Source organism: Octopus sinensis, linkage group LG7, assembly GCF_006345805.1.
Source record: "Octopus sinensis linkage group LG7, ASM634580v1, whole genome shotgun sequence".
Lineage (NCBI taxonomy): Eukaryota > Metazoa > Mollusca > Cephalopoda > Octopoda > Octopodidae > Octopus > Octopus sinensis.
Genome location: NC_043003.1, coordinates 25,857,648 through 25,880,140, shown reverse-complemented (window position 1 = coordinate 25,880,140; position 22,493 = coordinate 25,857,648). Strand labels below are relative to the sequence as shown.

Here is a 22,493-nt window from a genome sequence, read left to right as displayed (position 1 = left end):
TGCTGGTGGTATGTGAAAGGCACACCAGCACACTCTGTAAAGTGGTTGGTGTTAGGAAGGGCATACAGCCATAGAAACCATGCCAGCTTAGAAAATGGACATTCGGTGATGATGATGATGACGAATACAAAAAATATCCAAACAATTTTTTTTATAGAATTCCTAATAATATTTAATTATAAAAATACAATAGGATTTCTGTAAAACAGTGAATGGCTATGAGGGTCCAGTTAAGTAAAATAGGAATCAAAGGAATCCATAAGTTTAAAAAATGGTTCTGCACCACAGCTGCAGATGCTCAGGATCAGAATCAATTGATGTGTGTGTCTTTGTGGTTGTCCCTCATCATCACTTGACAACTGTTGTTGGTTTGTTTACATCACTGTAAATTGGCAGTTCAGCATTAGAAACTGATAGAATAAGTATTGGGCTTAAAAAAAGAAATTAAGTACTGGGGTTGATTCGTTCAACTAAAGTCTTTCAAAGTGGCACCCCCAGCATGGCTGCAGTCCAATGACTGAAAAAAGTAAAGATAACCTTCAGTTTAAAAAAAAAAAAGGTAAGAGTTTCTTGGAGAAAATATGATCCTGTCCCACTTCTTTCCAAGTTACAATGATCTTAACTGGAACATCATCGATCACAACTGGGCCAATGTTATATAACTGTAGCCATTGTGTTTCTTGTTGTCTTAGAGCTGGGTTGACTGCAGGAATGGACACCTAGTCATAACACTACCACCACCACCACCACCATCAGCTTCACTACCAGTGTCCCAGTAAAATTTATAGATGACCAAACAGTGTCTCTCCAACTCCAACTGAAGCAACATGTTACAACGATGAATATTTTAGACATAAATAAATAAGACTTACTCGTTTCTGTCATTATTACTCTTTGAAGATGGTTCCAATGCTTTCTCGTCCATTTTACTGCCTTACCGTAGCAATGTCATCATCATCATCATCAGCAGCAGCAGCAGCAGCATTTTAGTTTCCAATCTTTTACTTCTGTTGTCATGGTATTATTGAAGCTTCTCACCTCAATGTTTCTGCTGGAGAATTAAATTCCAAACCAATTAAACTGATGTTATTCCCTCCTCCCTCCCACCTCTCCCGTCCCTCCTTCCCCCTCTCTCCCTCCCTCCTTCTCTCCCACCTCTCCTTCCCTCCCTCCCTCTTGAATTCTGTGTCTCATTATGGACTGTTTTTTCTCAATATTTGGCTTCAGCTGTTTACTTTCATTGTTTCTATGATTATTATTTATCCGCTTTTGTGCTTTTTCTGTGTGTATGTATGTTGCTGTAGCCTCCCCTCTCTCTCACTTATATATATATATATATGTGCATATATATATATATATATGTGTGTGTGTTGGTGTTTTCATTGTATTTACTCAATTATCTCTGTATGTGTGAATAGCAAACATGCACTGAGACGGTTTCTGTATGGGATTGTCTCTATTGCTTTATAATTGGTTCTTCATATATGATTGTGTGTGTGTGTGTGTTTAAAATAAGTAATAGTGTCAATTCATTCAACTAAAATTCTTCAAGGTGATGTACCAGCATGGTCGCAGTCTAACGACCGAAACAAGATATGTGTATATACATATTTATGTGTGTGTGTGTGTATATATATATAGCCTGTCGTATATATATATATGTATTTGTGTGTCTGTGTTTGTCCCCCTAGCATTGCTTGACAACCAATGCTGGGGTGTGTACGTCCCCGTCACTTAGCGGTTCGGCAAAAGAGACCGATAGAATAAGTACTGGGCTAACAAAGAATAAGTCTCGGGGTTGATTTGCTCGACTAAAGGCGGTGCTCCAGCATGGCCGCAGACAAATGACTGAAACAAGTAAAAGAGTAAAGAGTATATACAATGATATAGGTGTGTGTGTGCATTCATGTGCTTTCTTAGTATCTGTTATACTGTGTTACTGTGTTATTAGTAGGCATTAGTGTCCATTCAAGCCGTTGAGTAATTGTATGTACAATTGATTCTGTGCTGGTTGAACGACTCTGTATGCATTTGTGCTACCATATATGTATATATACACAGTCATATCGCAAGTGTTGGTTCTAGTAGGGTCTCTGTGACGGTTTACATGTGTGCAATTGTAAGTTTTTGTTGTGTCAAGCTCTTTGAATATTAATAATAGTTTGTGTGTGTGTGTGTTTAGATAAGCCTGGCCAGAACTAGTTGAATCATTACCCGTGCACTCGTTTAACTGATACAATTAACTCAGTTTCAGAGAGCAGGAAATACAAATCCTGTAAAACATTTCCCCATGACTCTTTGTTTACCGAACGGATGAGACACAGACTATTTGTCATTACTGTTGATCTTATTGCTATTAGCAGTCATTAGAATGTTGGACGAAATGTTCAGCAGCATTTCATCCATTTTCATGTTCTGGGTTCAAATTCCGCTGAGGTTGACTTTATCTCTCACCCTTTCAAAGTCAATAAGATGAAGTACCAGTTGAGCTCTGGGCTCAATCTAATCGACTTGCCCCCTTGCCCAAAAGTTCAGGCCTTGTGCCTATAGTAGAAAGGACTGCTGCTGTTGTTGTTGTTGTTAAGCAACAAGACAGGTTAGGGTGATTAGGTGATGGTCTAGGGCTTAGGGGTGGGAGACTCCAGATCTTGGGGGAAAAAAACTTTGGTAGTCTTATTGTAGTCGAGGGCTCTTCATTGACGCCCGACACCACTGGGAAGTGGCCCTCGAAGTCACTGGAAATGGAGATCTCCAGGTCCAAATTCTTGAACTGCTGCTGTTGATGATGATGATGGATTTGTTAGTGCGATGGACAAAATGCTTAATGACATCTTTTCTGGCTCTTTATGTTCTGAGTTCATATATCACTGGGGTCAACTTTACCTTTCAAACTTTCAGGATCATTGAAATAAGTACTAGCCAAGCGCTGTGGTCAGAGTTTGAAACTATTCATCATCATCATCATCATCGTTTAACATCCGCTTTCCATGCTAGCGTGGGTTGGACGATTTGACTGAGGACTGACGAACCAGATGGCTGTACCAGGCTCCAATCTGATCTGGCAGAGTTTCTACAGCTGGATGCCCTTCCTAACGCCAACCACTTTGAGAGTGTAGTAGGTGCTTTTACAGGCCACCGGCATGAGGGCCAGTCAGGTGGTACTGGCAACAGCCACGCTCAAATGGTGTTTTTTATGTGCCACCTGCACAAGAGCCAGACCAGCAGCACTGGCAACGACCTCACTCGAACGTCTTTTCACGTACCACCGGCAGGAGGGCCAGTAAGGCGACACTGGTAATGATCATGCTCGAATGGTGCTTTTTACATGCCACCGGCATGGAAGCCAGTTTGCTGCCAGTTTGAAACTATTGTTATTATTTCGCTTTGGCTCAGCTTCGGTCTTATTCCTGGTTGGATTTATGCGGGTAGCGGGCTACTACCTATAACCTTAGGTATCCACAAGTTTTCAGCAGACTTTCAAGTGCTACAGCCCTCCTGATAATCCTTCAGCCATTTGTCTATATCTTTGCTTACTGTTCCCAACACACCAAGTATTATAGACACGACCTTCACTGTTCACATGCTCCAAATTCTTCCTATTTCCTATTATTATTATTATTTAAATTCTGCTGAGGTCAATTCAACTAGTCCTCTCTCTCAAAATGGCTACCCTTGTGGCAAAATTTAAAACCATTATTATTGTTGTTGTTGTTATTAAAGTGGCGAGCTTGTAGAATCATTAGCATGCTGGACAAAATTCATAGCAACCTATGGTGTTGTGAGTTCAAATGTTGACTTTTCCATTCACCCTTTTGGGATTGATGAAATAAGTACCCATCAAGCACTGAGGTCAATGTAATCTACTACCCCCCCCCCCGAATTTCAGCCCTTGTGTCTATAATACAAAGGATCATTGTTGTTATTATTGCTGGCAGAGCTATTAGCACATTGGACAAAATGTTTAGTGGCATATCTTCCAACTCTTTAAATTCTGAGTTCAAACTCTGACATGGTTGATTTGATTTTCCTGCTTTGGTGGTTGATAAATAAGTGTCAGTTGAGCAATAGGTGGGGCGGGGGTGGGAGCAATGTAATTGACTCCTCTGTCCCCCTCAAAATTGCTAGTCTTCTGCTTGAATTAAAAACTTTTAATCATCATTAGAGCATCAGACAGAATGCTTTGTGTTATTTATTCTGGGTTCAAATCCTGATGAGGTCAACATTCGCCCTTTCAGAATCAATAAAATGCCAGGGACTGTGTAATAAAACTAGTCCTCCTTCTCTTAAGATTAAATTAGAAAAGAATTACGGGCAGCGGAATAGCAAAATTGTCAGATCATTTGGACAAAATACTTTCTAGTATTTGTTCTAGTTCAAATCCCACCAAGGTCAACTTTGCTTTTCATCCTTTTGGGGTCAATAAACTAACCAGTCTAGTACTGGGGTCAGTGTAATTAGCTTCAAAATTGTTGTGTTTAAATCAGAAACAATTATTAATATGTGAAGGTGCATGGCTCAGTGGTTAGAGCGTCGAGCTTACGTTCATGAGGTTGTGAGTTTGAATCCCTGACCAGGCTACGTGTTGTATTCTTGAGCAAGGCACTTTATTTCACGTTGCTCCAGTTCACTCAGCTTTAGAAATGAGTTGCGACTTCACAGGTGCCAAGCTGTATCGGATTTGCCTTTCCCTTGGATAACATCGGTGGCATGGAGAGGGGAGGCTGGTATGCATGGGCGACTGCTGGTCTTCCATAAACAAATTTGTCCGGACTTGTTCCAAGGATGGTAACTTTCTAGGTGCAATCCCATGGTCAGTCATGACCGAAGGGGGTTTCAGCAGATTATTATTATTATATTCCACCAAGGTTGACTTTGCCCTTCATTCTTTTGGGGTTGGTAAATTAAGTATCAGTGAAATACTAGGGTTGATGTAACAGATTAGTCCCCTTCCCCAAAATTTCAGTCCTTGTTGCTTTAGTAGAAAGAATTATTATAATTACTTGCACAGAATCATACATTTTCCACTACAGAAGCACTTTAAAATATCTTACAGTAAGTGTATGGTGACACATACTATTTTTTTTTCTTTTTTTTTTTTTTAACAAAATATACTTGTGAAATAGGAGTGTGAAACCTCAACATAATCTTTTTTCATTTCCAATTCTTCCTCTTTTTTTTTTTTCCTTTGTGTCTAAGAAAGTGGTTGGCAGGTAGAAGTGAGGTGGTGTTTTTCTGATCAGGAATTCAAACGGCAGGTTATAACTGATTCAATCTGAGAGACAAACACAGTGTTTTATGACTCAGTTTATATAAAGTTTATAAAGTAAACCCATGTTGGTGGTTGATCACCACTGCGTGGCACCTTGGGCAAGTGTCTTCTACTATAGCCTCGGGCCGACCAAAGCCTTGTGAGTGGATTTGGTAGACAGAAACTGAAAGACACCCATTGCATATATATATGTGTGTGTATGTGTTTGTCCCCACACCATTGTTTGACAACCAATATTGGTGTGTTTACGTCCCTGCAACTTAGCAGTTCAGCAAAAAAGATTGATAGAATAAGTACTAGGCTTACAAAGAATAAGTTCTGAGGTCGATTTGTTTGACTAAAGATGGTGCTCCAGCATGGCCACAATCAAATGACTGAAACAAGTAAACGAGTGCAATTGAAACAATTGTTGGATTTTTAAGCTGTAATCTAAAATAAAGATATGATTTTCTTCATACATAGTATTGGACATTATATATCATTAAAAGTTAATGACTCTCCCCAGATACAATAATATATATATATATATTCTTTTGTTTGTTTCAGTCATTTGGCTGTGGCCAAGCTGGAGTACTGCCTTTAGTCGAATAAATTGACTCCAAGACTTATTCTTTGTAAGCTTAGTACTTATTCTATTGGTGTCTTTTGCTAAACCGCGAAGTTATGGGGGACGTAAACATACCAACATCAGTTGTGAAGTGATGATGGGACGGATGGACATACACACACACACACATATACATATATACAACAATCTACTGACAAGGCTTTGGTTGACCCGAGGCTATAGTAGAAGACACTTGCCCAAGGTGCCATACAGTTGGGCTGAACCTGGAACCATATGGTTGATAAGCAAGCTACTTACCACACAGCCATCCTGCACTGGCCAGATGCTCTTACTTCATCATCATCATCATATGTCTGTTTTCCATGCTGGCATGGGTTGGACAGTTTGACAGGAACTGCCCAGGCTCCATTTATCTTGTTTGACGTGGCTTCTATGGCTGGATGCTTTTTACGTGGTGTTGGCACAATTGCTCTTTATGTGATGCCAACATGAGTGTTTTTAATGTGGCACAAATAAGAGATCAGATTTATTCCACAGGTCTTCAGAAGTGAAGGATAACCAGTCATAATGTCAGCAAGAAATGTAAACATCATATCACTGTTTCACTCAGAACCATGGGATATCAACAGTCATAATATCCGCTGTTACTATAGCTGTTTCCAAAGAATCTATATGATTCAGTAAGGAAAGGTTGGTAAATGTTCCACCAAAGCAAGATACAAAAGCAAATGTAGCAGAAAATCTGTCAATGGTTTCTAATTGAATTGACTCTACATTAGATTTAATTTAATGTGTGATAGAGAAACAGATTAGCAGGTGTTTTATAGTATCCATTTCATGGTGTCTGTTATCAGATCTAGGATCCTGATCAAATTGCAAGAAATGTCAAATATAGCCAAAGATTCTAGGTCAGAGCTACTATAAATATCAGAGTGGAATTATAATCTTTTTTCTGGTTTGTTAGAGGATTTGAAGTCTGCAATAGTGTAATGAATAATTATGACTTCTCATAGTAGTGAATCATACCATCGCTATCACCATCACTGCTTGCATACATATTGAGTTAATCCTATTAAGAATCTCCCCCGTGGTGATGGGTGGCATCTACTGGTTGAAAATATTCTGTATGTTAACAGTGTAGAAAGTGTATCTGTGATTGAGACATTTGCAGGATAAGGGTTTCAAATTTTGGCACAAAGCCAGCAAGTTTTTTTTTGAGGCGGGGGGGGGGGATAAAGTTGTTTACATTGACCCCAGTGCTCAACCAGTACATATTTTATCTACCCTGAAGGGATGAAATGCAAAGTCAACCTTGGTGGAATTTGAACTCAGAATGTAAAGATGGACAAAATGCCCCTGAGCATTTTGCCTGGCATGCTAATGATTCTGCCAGCTCACTGCCTTTGCCAGGTAATGGCTGGACTAGGGATAAGCAACAGCAAATGTTAACAGGATTTTTCTTTTTTTTCTTTCTTTTTGTAATGCCACAGTGAACCCTTTTATTGCCAAATTTTTCAATATACACGATAATGTAGTGAATTTTGATTGGAAAGTTTTAATTTAGTTCACTTTAATCCTTTAGCATTCAGATTTCTTTGTCCAATTTATTACCTCTGCCCTAGCGAAGACAGAGGTATTGTTTTCAGTTGTGTTTGTTTGTCCATGGACAAGATTTTTCAAGAACCGCTGGACGGATTCAGATGAAACTTTCAGGGATGTTTGGCCTCGAGACTGGCACAAACTGATTATATTTTGGGATCATTCTGGATTATTTTTCCGGTTTATTTACTTAATTTTTGAGAGCGGTCGGGTTCATTTTTAGTATTCTTGTTTGTGAGAGCAGTCAAGTTTATTTCAGATATTCTCATTGTAAAAATTATCTCTGGCTAATTGTTGAGAGGACGTTGATGTTGCCTTGGCTGAGGTTTGTGCTCTCTGAGTGCTCTTGTTCACATTGTCTTGAATTTATCAGGCATTATCCTGTAGTTTCAGTATTGTGATGATGTGATTGTATATTTTTAGAATGACATTGTAGGGTAGGTGTGAGAGGTTGGATTTGGTCAGTTTTAACTTAGAACAGGTAGAATATTTTGATTCGATATGGCTAGTTTAAATGCTAATGGGTAAGCTAGCAGTAAGGTGCTATCTTACAACCAGGAGTGGTCTCAGACTGGTTAGTATCAAAAGGATAAAAGGAGAAAGGTCAACGCTTATGACCACTGCAAAGACTTTCAGACCAGAGGGGTAAAACAAGAAGAAATCACAATTCATAGCTGCTTATTACCACTTTGATCTCTCTGATCCATTGGTTCTCAACCAGGGTCCATATAGGATTTTGTTCTTAAAATTTATCTGCAATAAGGCGTAAGAGTGGCTGTGTGGTAAGTAACTTGCTAACGAACCACATGGTTCTGGGTTCAGTCCCACTGCGTGGCACCTTGGGCAAGTGTCTTCTACTATAGCCTCGGGCCGACCAAAGCCTTGTGAGTGGATTTGGTAGACAGAAACTGAAAGAAGCCCGTCGTATGTGTGTATATGTTTCTGTGTCTGTGTTTGTCCCTCCAACATTGCTTGACAACCGATGCTGGAGTGTTTACGTCCCCATAACTTAGCGGTTCTGCTAAAGGGACCGATAAAATAAGTACTAGGCTTACAAAGAATAAGTCCTGGGGTCGATTTCCTCGACTAAAGGCAGTGCTCCCGCATAGCTGCAGTCAAATGACTGAAGCAAGTAAAAGAGAGAGAGAATAAATTGGTTATACTTCTACAATACATAAAACATTTTAACAATTTTTTTTTATACAATTCTTAATCACCATCATCGTCGTCGTCGTTTAACATCCGTTTTCCGTGTTGGCATGGGTTGGACGGTTTGACAGGAGCTGACCAGCTGAAGGGGTGTTCAGCTTCCATGTCTGTTTTGGCATGGTTTCTATGGATGCCCTTCCTGACGCCAACCCTAATACTATAAAAATATATGATTATTTTAAACATGAAATAGCTAGGCAGGGATCATCTGAGTAAAATAGGAATCAAAGGGGTCCATAGAGGAAAAATGGCTGAAAAACACTACTCTAAGCAGTTCAAATAGAAGTCAGTGACTATGGATGTGGCATGCCAGCTTCCTGAAATGATACAAAGCGGATCCCTGTCATGTCTGATGGTAAGCATCTGCTGGAGAGCCACTTCCACATGTTACCGTTAAATAAGTAGCAGGAAGGTGAAGCAGGCACTAAGATATAAAGTTATTCTTAGACTGGAGGCATAGTGGATTCCAGTGTAAGTGACTATCTTATTTCATCCTCATCATCCTTTTGATGTTCCCTTTTCCATGCTTACATGGGCCAGATGGAATTCATTGAGGCAGATTTTTCGGTGTCTGGATGCTCATCCTGTCACCAGTCTTCACCTGTTTCCAAGTATGGTAAACGTGACTATACATGTTTACATGGAAGATAGGAAGTGGACACCACATGTATGTTAGTAACACTCATTTGCACTTATCACGTGAAATCAAAGCAAGGAGACAGCAATACACATATGCACACTCACCCAAGCATGTACAAACATATGTACACACACACACACACATTCTTTTTATTGTTTCAGTCAATTGACTGCGGCCATGCTGGAGCACCACCTTTAGTCGAACAAATCAACTCCAGCACTTATTCTTAAGCCTAGTACTTATTCTATCAGTCTCTTTTGCTGAACTGCTAAGTTACGAGGACGTAAACACACACACACATACATACACAATGGGCTTCTTTCAATTTCCATCTACCAAATCCACTCACAAGGCTTTGGTTGGCTTGAGGTTATAGTAGACACCTACACAAGGTGCCACACAGTGGAACTGAACCTAGAATCATGTGGTTGGGAAGCAAGCTTCCTATATACACAAAATCTCTTCCAATTTAGCAGAATTCTCCTAGTTTCCACTTCTCAATGATGACATCATAAGCTGTACTCACAATGACAAGCTTCTTTCAGTTTCTATCTACCAAATTGATTCAAGGCTTTGGTTGGTTGGCTGGGGCTGTAGTAAAAGACACTTGTTCCGTGTGCCACACAGTGGGGCTGAATCCTAAACCATGTGGCTGAGAAGCAAACTTACTGCACAGCCATGCCTGCTATTTCAATATTTATTAGTAGAAAACAGAATGTCTTTCTGTATTTACAAGTACTTATGTTCTGAGTTCAATTTCCACCAGGGTTAGTTTTTGCCTTTAATCTATCCTAGGTCAGGAAGTACCAATTTAGTACTTGGGTTGGTGTTATCATTGTAGCTGACACCCCAACACAAATTGAGCCCTTGTGCCTATGTTAAAAATTTAATATTTGGGCTTAACCCTTTTGTTACTGTATTTATTTTGAGATGCTCTGTGTTTCTTTCAATTACTTTAAATATAACAAAGAATGTAGTAAAATAACTTAGTTATTGTTCAACTTGTGTTAGGAACATAAATTGTGACTAAGGTTTGGTGGAAGATTTTAATTCAAAATTTATTAAAACAACACATTTGTACTACAGAGCCAGTTTCAGCTGGGTTGGTATCAAAAGGGTTTTGAAACTGGTTGTCATATTGTTATATATATTATATTATTGTTGTTTTGTTATTTAGCACTAGGTCACCCTTAACTGATCTAATGTATGATCAAAAGTATTCTGGCCATGATCGTCATGCCTTTCTCCAGAGCATTCTGTATTTAGATTGGCACTATCTTATGTGTTCTCACTTCTTGAGATGGTAAGATGTAATATGAGAAGAGATAGAGATCTTGGCTACTGTTTTACTCTTTCTAGTGGGTCAAGCAGTCATGTACAGCCTTTGTTGGCTTTGTTTAGGCTTGTGTAGGTGTGATGGAGAGTGAGTAGTATTTCATATATGTACCTCTGAAGCACCTAGATTATGAGAACCTCTTGAGTAGATGGATGATAATTCTAGGAATCTACTTCAACAACTTCAAAATATGTTTGATCATTTATGCTGCAGGAGTGACGAATTTAATTTTTTGCCATAGGATGGGCAGCATTAGTTTTTGTTTGTTTTTTTTTTAGTTTCATTTTCTTTTTCTTCACATCTGTAAATTTTTTTTGTCGTTTTCTTTTTTTTATTTTTTTTTTATTTTGTACTCTCCTTCCTCTTTCTTCTGATCTCCATCCTATATTTTTTCTGACATGTCAGAATATAAAATAAACCAGAGGTTGGAGAGAAAGCACCTAAGTAATTTTATCAGCTGGCCAGTGCAATTAATCTGTACCTGTTTGTGTTATTACACTTCTCTCTCTCATCACTAATTTTCTCTCTCTCTCTCTCTCACTCTCATTTGATCACTTACTCTCACCCCTACCATGAACATATTATGGGTAGGTGCCTTGGTGGGTTAGGTATATATTGGTATATATTATGTCTCTCAGCTGATAGCCAGGCACACAGACAGACTACAGTAAACTGCCTGGTGGTGGCTGGTGCAGTCTGTCTTCATTTTATTGTTAGCTTTTGAAATTTTCTTTTTCTTTTTTTTTTTTCATTTCATTCTTCCTCATTATTTCTGTCTCTCTCTTTCTTCTATTAGCTTCTTCACAATGTCAAGAGATAAATGAATAGCAGAGGGGTAGAGGGGTTAATTTTTCTTTTCCTTACTGAAAGAAATGTGTCTTCTCTGCACACTCTATATATCAGAGTTTCACTCTCATCAGAAGTATCTTTTCAATATATTAGATCTGTTCTTTCCACTACTTACTACACTGTAACAAAGCTTTAACCCTTCAGCACTTAGACTGGCCATATCCAGCACAAATATTCTACCTGTTTTATGTTCAAACCACCAAGATCTGGCCTCTTGAACCTACCCTACAATATCATTCTAAAAATATACAACCAGCTTTTTAATATTCTCCCAAAGAGTCTGAGGAACCTGCACAAAGTAGATGTAGGGGTTTTTAAATCAAAGCTGGACCTCTTCCTGTCAAGAGTCCCAGATGAACCTACCTCATGGCAAGAGGTGCAAATGAGGGTAGCTATATCAAACCCCATTCTTCACCAAGTGCCACATATTAGAAGAGGCTCTTAGTAATAAGAGTGTAGCAAAATGGTGGTGCATCAGCATGGCCGCAGCTCTGAGCTGAAACTAGAGAGAAAAAAAACCCCCATTATCAAAATTTCAAAGCTATGAGATAATATATGAATAGATAAGTATTACATTTGACAGAGTAATCTGAATTCTAAAGGATTAAGTTCTTGTTCAAGGTCTCTCTTGCTACCACTCCTTGAACTCCTCTAATTATCAATATCCTTTTAATTATCTCCTGTCACTCAAGGGCAACTACCTCATTTCACCCCTCTTCTGAAGTCATCATCCTCTATAATTTCAGTGCTATAGAACTCATGGCTTTCACACATGTCCCACACCCATATAGATATAAAAGCATAATTTTTTTTTGCTATTTTCAACTTGTAACACCCCTTAGCTTTGTGTGTTTTCCTGACTGACACACATACCCTACCCAATAAACCCATCCTCTACAGAACCATCATCATCACTGCCCTTGTAAGATCATCCAGCCACTCCTAATCATAGCTACCAAGTAAGCATGCTATGTATGCAGCACCCATTTTGCAAACCCTTTGGTTCTTCATGTTAGCTGATTGGTTGAAGCCCCATCAGTCTAGCACTAATTCTGTTGATGACTGAAATCCTTCCACATTTCTCGCACATCAAAAGTACACGGGCCCCAAATCTCTTTAAATGATTCACTCATGGCTGTACTATATAGCAGTTTTAGCTTATTAATGCTTATTAAAAAATTCCCAGCCTCTGTTAACAGTTTTTTATTAATTACCGAAAGTCTTGCAAGGTTGTTGTCTGAAAGTTAAAAAATACCATTGTTTATGGCACAGCTTTCCTACTTCCCAAACTGCTGCTGACTCTTCTGGTCCTTCACCAAAAGAATCTCTACCAATTTAGTAGAATCTTCCACTTTTCAGTAATAATGACATGATAAACTGTAACCCAAAGAAGCCTTTTCATTTGTCATACTTAATCTTTCAATTTCTAGTTTCCAAGTGAATTTGGTTATGTCCAGAACATTCTGGGTGTCACACAGATTAACTTTTTGATTTTCAAGTTATTACAATTTTTAAAGGAAAATATCTTATTGTCATATCTTATTTTCTTACTTTGAGTGATTTAGGACATGGTGAGTGATAGCATCTTTTTCTACAATGATCTGAGCAGTAAAATTCAAAAACCAGTATACATTTACAAATTTATTATTTCATCAAAGAGATCATGGTGTTTCAGCTGACTGGGATTTTTTGGCTACATCACATGGAAAAGGGGAGAATGATGGAATGGGTGATGTGAAAAATGCTGTCTGCTGGAAAACCTTGCAGATGAAGGTCGTTGTTACAAATCTGAATGAATTCATTGTTGTAGCAAAAATGAAGTTTTTATCGTTTATTGTTGCTTGTCTGTCAGAGCAAATTCGAACCAACTTAAGTTTTTTGAAGAAAGGAATGGCAACCCTTTCAAGACCATTATGAGGAACAAAACAGTTTCATCAAATTGAAGTAGATAATGGAACTATTGTTGGGAATTTATTGTCATTTTCTTGTCTATGTCATACACATATAGTTCAAAATGGTTGTATCAAATCAGAGTGTGGTAAGTCCTGTTCGGTAAAGCACACATTTGATTGTGGAAAGGGCAGTACAAAGACCAAACTGCTATCAGCAATATGTGAAAAGAATGATTTGGGAGGGAACCTTTTGTATTTTTAAAACAAATACCAGATGGAAATATTTACACCATGAACAAATCATGGATACCTGAAGATCAAATAGTTGAACTTTTACCTTTCCCTGATATGACACATCACGGAAGCTTTAAGTTTTACTAGTAACTTTAGACTTACATTATGCTGTAGGTTAAATTTGATAACTTTATTTTGATGTTTATTTAAATCAAATTTGTTGTGATTAACATTCTGTGTTATATTTTCATGTCAGCTGGACAAATTAGAGAAAACTTTTAGCATTCATATTAATTCATCAAATGTAATGCTTATTTATTAGCATTTAAAAAAATTAATCCTGAAGTATCTTGTAGCTTCAACATTTTGAAGATGTGATTGTTTATTTTTAGAATGACATTGTAGGGTAGGCGTAAGAGGCTGGATCCAACCAGTTTCAACATAAAACAGGTAGAATATTTGGGCCGGTTTAAATGCTAATGGGTTAAGAATATCAGGGCATCTTCCACATTTTTTGTTCAGTGTTACATCCAGAACACTATGCCGTGAGGAATTATGGCCAATGATAGCTCAAATTACAGTTTGAGTTTGTATACTTTCACAATTTCATTTTTTATAAATGTAGCATTTGTTTTTAATTTAAACCAGTGTCTGGAGAACAATATTTTCAGGGAACTTTACTTTGAAATATGCTCAGTATCAAAAAATAGACTTTTGCAAGTCACATCCGGAATGCAATTTGCTTGCCAAAAAAAGATACATTTTATCTGCTGATGAATAAAATTTCATTGTGAATTGTAACCCTCCTTCTCTTCTATTCACGTGTGCATTTCCAACATATAGGCCTTGTTCATTATAAAGAAATTATTTTATCCTCCATGTGGTGTCCGGAACTTGTATCGAATGGCCTGAAAGTAGCATGAGTAGAGCTAAGCCTGGTTAGTATGGTGATGTAATATATACATATATAGTATCTGAAGAAGTAGATAGGTTTTGGTGGTATGGCCACATGAGAAGTATTATAACAGTTTTAAGAGAAGCAGGTGGTAGTACATTATTGAGTTGTGATTGTTGTTGTTATTGTTATTGTTGTTTAGTCCTAGTTCAGTTCTGATGTAGCAGACCTGATAAAAGGCATTCCAGTTATTGCCATTTTTGGAACTTCATTATGTCTGTTGAGTATCTTTCAGTTTTTAATATGGTGCAGCTTGTAGGAAATTTGGGTTATACTTTTTTGCTAACCAACCACATGGTTCCGGGTTCAATCCCACTGCATGGCATCTTGGGCAAGTGTCTTCTGCTATAGCCCCGGGCCGACCAATGCCTTGTGAGTGGATTTGGTAGACGGAAACTGAAAGAAGCCTGTCGTATATATGTGTGTTTGTGTGTCTGTCTGTGTCCCCCTAGCATTGCTTGACAACCGATGCTGGTGTGTTTACGTCCCCGTCACTTAGCGGTTTGGCAAAAGAGACCGATAGAATAAGTACTGGGCTTACAAAGAATAAGTCCCAGGGTCGATTTTCTCGACTAAAGGCGGTGCTCCAGCATGGCCGCAGTCAAATGACTGAAACAAGTAAAAGAATAAAAAAGATCATTTTATATACTTCCTCACTGATGTTGTACTTACATAGGAGGGAGTGATAGTGGGTCTTGTTATTAATATAATTATGATACGGTCCAATTTCACATTACCAGCTGTTAGTTGCCTTCAGATATTAACTGTAGGGATGGACGACAATGTATGGAGTGGTATTGTTGTGTAACAGGTTTTGCTATAGCAGCCATTCCGTGCCACTTGTAGTGAGAATTGGATGGCAATTGTTCAATTTTAAGTTTGGCCTTTTGTATATCATATTACTTGGAAGATTAACATACCATGTAATTTTCATCATTATAGTCATCATAATTTGCTTAAACCTTTTTGATGCTAACCTGTCTGAGCCTATTCCTGATTCTATGATAAAAATTCTGTTTTAACCCTTTAGCATTCAGATTAATCTACCACATGTACTGCTTATTTATTCACATTCTTTTGAATTAATTATGCATTATCTCATAGCTTTGAGATTTTGATGATGTAATTGCTTATTTTTAGAATGACATTGCAGAGTAGGTGTGACAGGCCAGATCTAGCCAGTCTGAATGTAAAGCTGGTAAAACATTCAGGCTGGATATGGTCGGTTTAAATGCTAAAGGGTTAAAGTGATTTAAATTTAAAATTTCTTGTTTATTCTGGTTCCAAACACCAGCTTAATAAATCTGGATTGCGTATAACTGGTATGGGGGACGAATCTTTGGCACCCTGGAAAATCTGCAGCCACCTCCCAACAGCCATTCCAGTTTTCATCATTCATAAGGACTTTCTTCAAATGGATCTGCTGTCCTGGATGAAAAAAGGTGATGAATTCTCTGGTTGCTTTCCTCTTTGGTTTCTTGCCACTATTGATTAGAGCAATTTGGTTCTTTGTAGCAGCTTGTGAGCTGAAACTAGATAAAATAAAAAAATAGTTTCAATTTTGTTTCTATAATTTTTAAGGGAAGCATTGCTTCCCTTGCTTCCATGGGCTGCATGCCTATGATATGTGTGTATCCTAATGTTTGTGTTTATTCCCCACCACCCTTTGACAACTGGTGTTAATTTGTTTACATTCCCATAACTTAGCAGTTCAGCAAAAAGGAACTGATAGAATAAGTGCCTGGCTTGGGAAACAAAACATTACTGGGGATCAGTTTGTTTGACTAAGCCCTTTATGGCAATGCCCCTGCCTGCCTGCAGTCTTATGTCTAAAACAAAGTAAAAAATAAAAGTTACCTTGGAAATGAAGATATTATACTGTTACAGAGCCATTCTGACCATTTAGAAACTTGCAAAAAGTGCTAAATTCACATTTATTTCACAGGGAATCAAAAAGCTTGGTGGTGTACACAATTGCACCAGCGCTTTTCTAAGGTTGAAATGCCTTTTGCACGACATGATTGTTTACTTAGAAAAATAAGGCCATTCCAATTAAATTTCAGTCTCCTTTTTGCCACAGTATTAATTACATTGGTTTTCTGTCCCACCCAACAATCTTATTTTTACTGGGGTTTTTTTTGTTTGTTTTTTGTTGTTTTTTTACCTGGATATTAATTAATTGCCTGGGTATCATCTTACTAATTTGAGCTAATGAGGATCCTCTCTGTGGTCAATCAATTTGTTCAACATGCTAGTACTATCTTAGATACACTATCTTTTCAATAAAAGAGGTGGTGTGGTAAGAAGCTGAAACCCTGTTTCCATCAAAGATGTCCACAGCATTGACTACAACAACAACTAGTGCTGCCACTCAACCACCACTGCCTGTACTACTACTACTACTACCCAGTCAGCATTGCCACTACTCAAAAGCCATAGTGCTCATGAAAATGTAAGGGTTATGTGGTGTGACAGAGAAGAACTTTAGGGCCTATCAAGAAAAAGAGTGATTGGAAATGAGAGCTGTATGGAGAAAGGTTGAAGATTAACTGCCAGAAAACCTTCTCAATGGTCTGCAACAAGAAACACAGGTACTTGCATGTCGCTTGACGGTGAATGGAACTGGGATAGAGCAGAAGGACAGTTTCATATATCTGGGAGGTTGGATAACATTAGATGGAAAGTCAGATAAGGACATCAAGTGCAGAATTGGATTAGCAAAGAAGATTTTTATGGATATGAGGAGCATTTTTTGTGCAAAGAGAATTGGAATGGAAGTCAAGAAAAGACTATTGAAGTGGTACATTTGGTTGGTGGTAATGTATGGATGTGAACCTTGGATGTTAAGCAAAGTCATGAAGAAGAGACTCAAAGCTGCAGAAATGCGGTTTTTAAAGAAAAATGCTTAGAATCTTGTGGGTACAGAGGGTGGCGAATGTGGAAGTGTTGAAGAAGATGAAAGTGAAGAGAAAGACTGTGGAGATTTGTTGGTCATTTTCTCAGAGAGGATGAGGGAACGGAGTGTTACATGGTGGAGACTGAACTGGTGGAAAGGAAAGCGAGAGGAAGGCAAAGAATGAAGATGTTCGACTGGATGAAGAAGAGAATGAATGTGCAGAGTGAGAAACACCTGGGTGATGTTGCAAGAGGCAGAAATAAATGGAGGAGAAACAAGCCATGATTCGTCAACAGCATGAATATGCCAGGACACAAGAGAGAGGTGGAGAAAGGAAGAGAGAGAGAGAGTGTGTGTGTGTGTGTTTGTGATAGGATAGGGTAGAAAACAAGAGGGAGTTGTGAAGTGGAAATTAAATGAGAAAAGCAATATAAGGAAAAGAGGGAAAATGGTAGAGTCTCCACCCCACCCCCTTTTTTTTAGTGGCTGCAAGAGATGGAGGAAGGAAAAAGAGGAAGTGCAAGAGATAAAAAGAACAAGTGGTAGCAAGCATTGGATTGGGTGCAGAAAGAAATAGGGGAGAGAACGGTGTGTGGAGAAGAAGAGAAGCAGATAAAATCTCAAGAATGTACATTTGACAGGTTTGTCTGAAGACAAGATGTAGAGTGACAGTGGCAGCGGTGGCGTAGTTGTTGTTGTTGTTGTTGTTGCTTTGCTCCTTGTTGGTCAAAAATGGAAAGATTAGTAATCAAAGGTAATCAGGCCACACTCGTCATTTCTATTTTTCAGGGTTACCTAGGACTACATCACTTAATGCAATCAAGGGCAAACAATGGCCTATGGGACTTTCTGAATGGTGCACCTAAATGAAAAAAATTACCTTGAATTCTTGCCATGTCATTCCAATGTCATGTTGAAAAGCATCCAATACACACTGTAAAGTGGTTGATGTTAGAAAGGGTATCCAGCCATAGAAACCAAACTGAATCAGACTGGAACTTGGTGCAGCTCTCTGGCTTGACAGCTCTGATCAAACTGTCCAACCCATGCCAACATGCAAAATGGACGTTAAAAGATGATGATGATGAACCCACCTAATGATGAGTTGTGTCTCATGTAGCCCACTTTGTGGAAAAGATTACCCATGTCTGATCTGACCCGTGTTCTTCCATGATCTGAGTGAGATCTGGCTGTTATTTCTAACAAGTTGACTGACCACATTGAAGCTCTCTCATTGGTCCCATGTATCTTCTTGACAGTGTAAGTCTTGATGATAGTATTGGATGTTTATCATTAACTTTCCAAATCAACTTAGGTTGTGTTAATCTTTGATCAGTCATCTCAGCCATAACCATCTCTTTACTCTTTTACTTGTTTCAGTCATTTGACTGCAGCCATACTGGAGCACCGCCTTTAGTCAAGCAAATCGACCCCAGGACTGTTCTCTTTTGCTGAACTGCTAAGTTACGGAGACATAAACACACCAGCATCGGTTGTCAAGTAATGTTGGGGGACAAACGCAGACACACATACATATATATATATACATATATACGACAGGCTTCTTACAGTTTCCCTCTACCAGATCTACTCACAAGGCTTTGGTTGGCCCAAGGTTACAGTGGAAGGCACTTGCCCAAAGTGCCATGCAGTGGGACTGAACCTGGAACCATGTGGCTGGTATGCAAGCTACATTCCATACAGCCACTGGCTTTTTTTTTCTTTTTTGCTAATATGGTAGGGTATAACTTGAAGTGAATTTGACTATTTCTAGCAAGTTGGGCCACCAAAAAGAAGTTCCTTTGGTGGCAGTGGTGGTGGTCTGGATTATTCTTGACATTATTGTTCTTGCTGTTGGTAAAATGGTGACAGCAGTGGTTGTATGCAGTAATTACCACCACTGCCACCATTACCTACATGTCAACAGAAGTGACATGCCCCAAGAAAGAATTGGGTCACATCCCCACCACCACACATTAATATGTCCTACTGTCATTGCTAAATTCTTCTGTTCCTTATCTTCAAAAGATTTTTGTTTGCATTTTTTTGTGTTTTTTTTCTTAATTTAATTAACAGCATAAACAAAAGCATTGTCAGGGATCTGCTGCATACTCACTCAATTTGCTAGAAACAGCAGCAAAATATTTTCCATTTTCCCTTTACCATTTCGAAAAAAAAAAATAATAAAGAGCACATAGAATAATTTACAATCATTTTTTTTTGTGGTGGTGGTGGTGGTGGTTATACAAGTTTACTCACTTTTCCAGATTTGCATTGATGGAAAGGTTTTATTTAGAAAAGTAGTTTTGGGGTTTTTTTTTTACTACACCTGGATACTTTACTCTCTCTCTCTCTCTCTCTCTCTCTCTCTCTCTACCCTAGCCTTCTCTGAAGTATAAATAATGGGTACAAGGCACTGCTACTTGTACTGGTGCTGTGTTGAAATGCACCAAGTACATTCTGTAAAGTGTTTGGTAAATGAATGAAGACATGGACTACAAAAGACTCCCTTGATTCTTGTTGAAGACAGGACATCCTCTTGTGCTGGTGGTGCAATAAAATGTACCCATTTGGTTGGTGGTAGAAAACAAAACAGACGAGGGAGACATGGTCTTTCGTTTTGTCTAAGAGGGACAGTCACACCACGTTAAGTACTGTCCCCTCAGACTGTGATGATTCATCCAACCCATGCCAGCATGGAAAATGGATGTAAAACTTAAGTAAACTGAAACAAGTAGAGTTACCTGCCTTACTCAGATGTACAATAATATGGTGAAATAAAATGTAATACATCATACACCTTCACTCACTCTCTCTCTCTCTCTCACACACACACGTGTGTCCATTTCATACACACTACATTCATCTTTCACTTTCTGCTCCCACTTTAAAGCAAATGTCACCTTTTCACTTTCTCCTCTCAATTTCTGCTCTTCAAAGCATAAAAAACATTTTACTGGAATAATCAACAACCATATGGTCAAGTTGACAATTTTACTGCTTCAAACAAAAGAATGCAATAAAATAACTTCCTTTGGCACTCACACACTCTAGGTAAAACTTCTGTATAAATCATGTTATTTCTTGCTGTGTGCACATGCAAAATTACAGCTCAAATCCAATTGAAATTACCTTTTTCTATTCTGTAATTTGTGTTTGTGATGAGCGTATTTAAAAACTTGGTCTTTGATATCAACTTAAAAGGATGTTTTCCTAGAAATTTTGTCCTCTACCTGTTGTTTCTAGCATGTCCAAGGTGACATTTGAGCCTCTCCCCCCCCTACTTTTTTTCTTAAATTTCTTCCGATTCCTCTGTTTATGATACAGGAGATTAGGATTTCAACCAAAAGACACATTCTAAATATTTTAATTTTCTCCCTTCCTACTCCAATTTCTTCATTTTTACTTTCTTCCAAATTTTTTTCTTGGTAATCCGGAGAAAAAAAACAGAGAATATGAATCTTTAAGAATTTTCTTCCTTTTTTCTTAAAGAAACACTAAAATTTCCTTCCCAAACATCCACCCATCACCTCACCACTTTCTAAAAGATACGAACTTCTAATGTTTCACTTTTAGTATTTTTTAAAGCAGGGAAGTTTCTTCAGAAATAATGTCATTTACCTGTTGTTTCTAGCATGTTGTGTTTTCTGGTGGTGGTGGTGGTTTGGTATTTTTTATGTTTACTGTTTCAGTACAATTCTACGTATGTGTGAAACATCAGACAAAAGTGAAACATTGGGAAGTTTTAGCTTTTTGGAAGCAGGTAGGTAATGGGTGGGTGAGGTGGGGGAAGGGGCATTGAGTGTGAGTGTTTCTTTAAGAAAAATTAAACTTTGAAAAAAATATATATTTCCCAGATTCGTAATCTCTGTATTTTTCTATGTGAATAATAAAAAAAAGTCACAAATTAAGAATTTATAGTGGGGACGGGTGGGTGGATTAAAACTTTGAAAACATAGTTTCTGGGTAAGATCATATTCACCCCCTTTTATATGATGAAACAGTACATAGAATGTGATCCTTCTTGAGAACAGAAAGCACTTTCATGCAAACCCATGCAAATTGTGCCCCCACTTCGCTTTTAAACAAACAATAACTTCCATTCCACCAGTAATCCAGTTCACTATATATCAGCTGCGCTGATTCTGCCCATAAGAAAGGAACAAATAATACAATGTGGCTGTAGGTCATAACATACTGGCAACACCGGGATGCATTGCTGGTTACTACTAAAGTGTTCATCAAAATGCATACAGCTTATCTTAACACTCTGCCTTACACAGACAGCCACTACATTGCAGTGTGTGAGCATCAGAGGTGGCTAAGATTGCTCAAAGAATCACCTGATAAACTTCAGGTATGAGTTAGTGCATGAACAAACGTCCCTCTTCTGTCCATTGCACGCCCTCAGTTTCTGTGATGGACTCTTCCTCTCTCACTTCTCCATTTTTTACATACTCTCAGTGTACACAAACACGCACACACTTTCACTCATGCACCCAAAAAGCTTGAAAATTCTTCATTACCTTTTAAATACTGTGATATAAGGAGGAGTTCAGCTTCCATACTTCTACAAGTCACACATTAAATACCGAAAAGAAACACTGATTTAGCTATCCCTGCTTACCTCTCCTCCCTATTCTAGTCCATTGTATTTCAATTATTGTTTTTATTGGTTATCATTCTGTTGTGTCTGGGGAGAGTCATTTTCTTTTTGTGCCTTATAATGTAACACACTCACCGGTAAAATTTCCACTTATTTCTTATTTTTATTTTCCTAAAATTTTCGTTGCATCTTGCAAAGACTATTGAAAAGATTGCAAGACACAACGAAAATTTTAGGAAAATAAAAATAAGAAATGAGTGGAAATTTTACCGGTGAGTGTGTTACATTATAAGGCACAAAAAGAAAATGACTCTCCCCAGATACAACAGAATATGCTTCAACACACGAACTCATATAAAGAATCTTGCAAACCAAATCCAAAAACGAAATTAGATGCACGAATACACAGTTAGACTTGCAGATAGATGTCATATGCAAGA

The 22,493-nt window shown here is 38.2% G+C and overlaps 2 protein-coding genes across 4 annotated transcripts in view; one reads left to right on the top strand and one right to left on the bottom strand.

Moving 5' to 3' along the window:
* The window catches only part of LOC115214194 (phosphatidylinositol 3,4,5-trisphosphate 3-phosphatase TPTE2-like), a 97,516-nt gene extending 96,459 nt beyond the window's left edge, over positions 1-1,057 (bottom strand). For both annotated transcript variants that reach the window (XR_004999985.1, XM_036504655.1), the window contains exon 1: positions 873-1,057. Coding sequence is in view for 1 of the 2 variants with exons in the window: in XM_036504655.1 (XP_036360548.1) it covers positions 873-925 (53 nt within the window). In the remaining variant the exon portion in view is untranslated. The remainder of the gene's footprint in view (positions 1-872) is intronic.
* LOC115214522 (ankyrin repeat and LEM domain-containing protein 2-like) overlaps positions 1-22,493 on the top strand; it is a 73,615-nt gene that overhangs the window by 25,717 nt on the left and 25,405 nt on the right. The gene's annotated exons all lie outside the window — the stretch shown is intronic.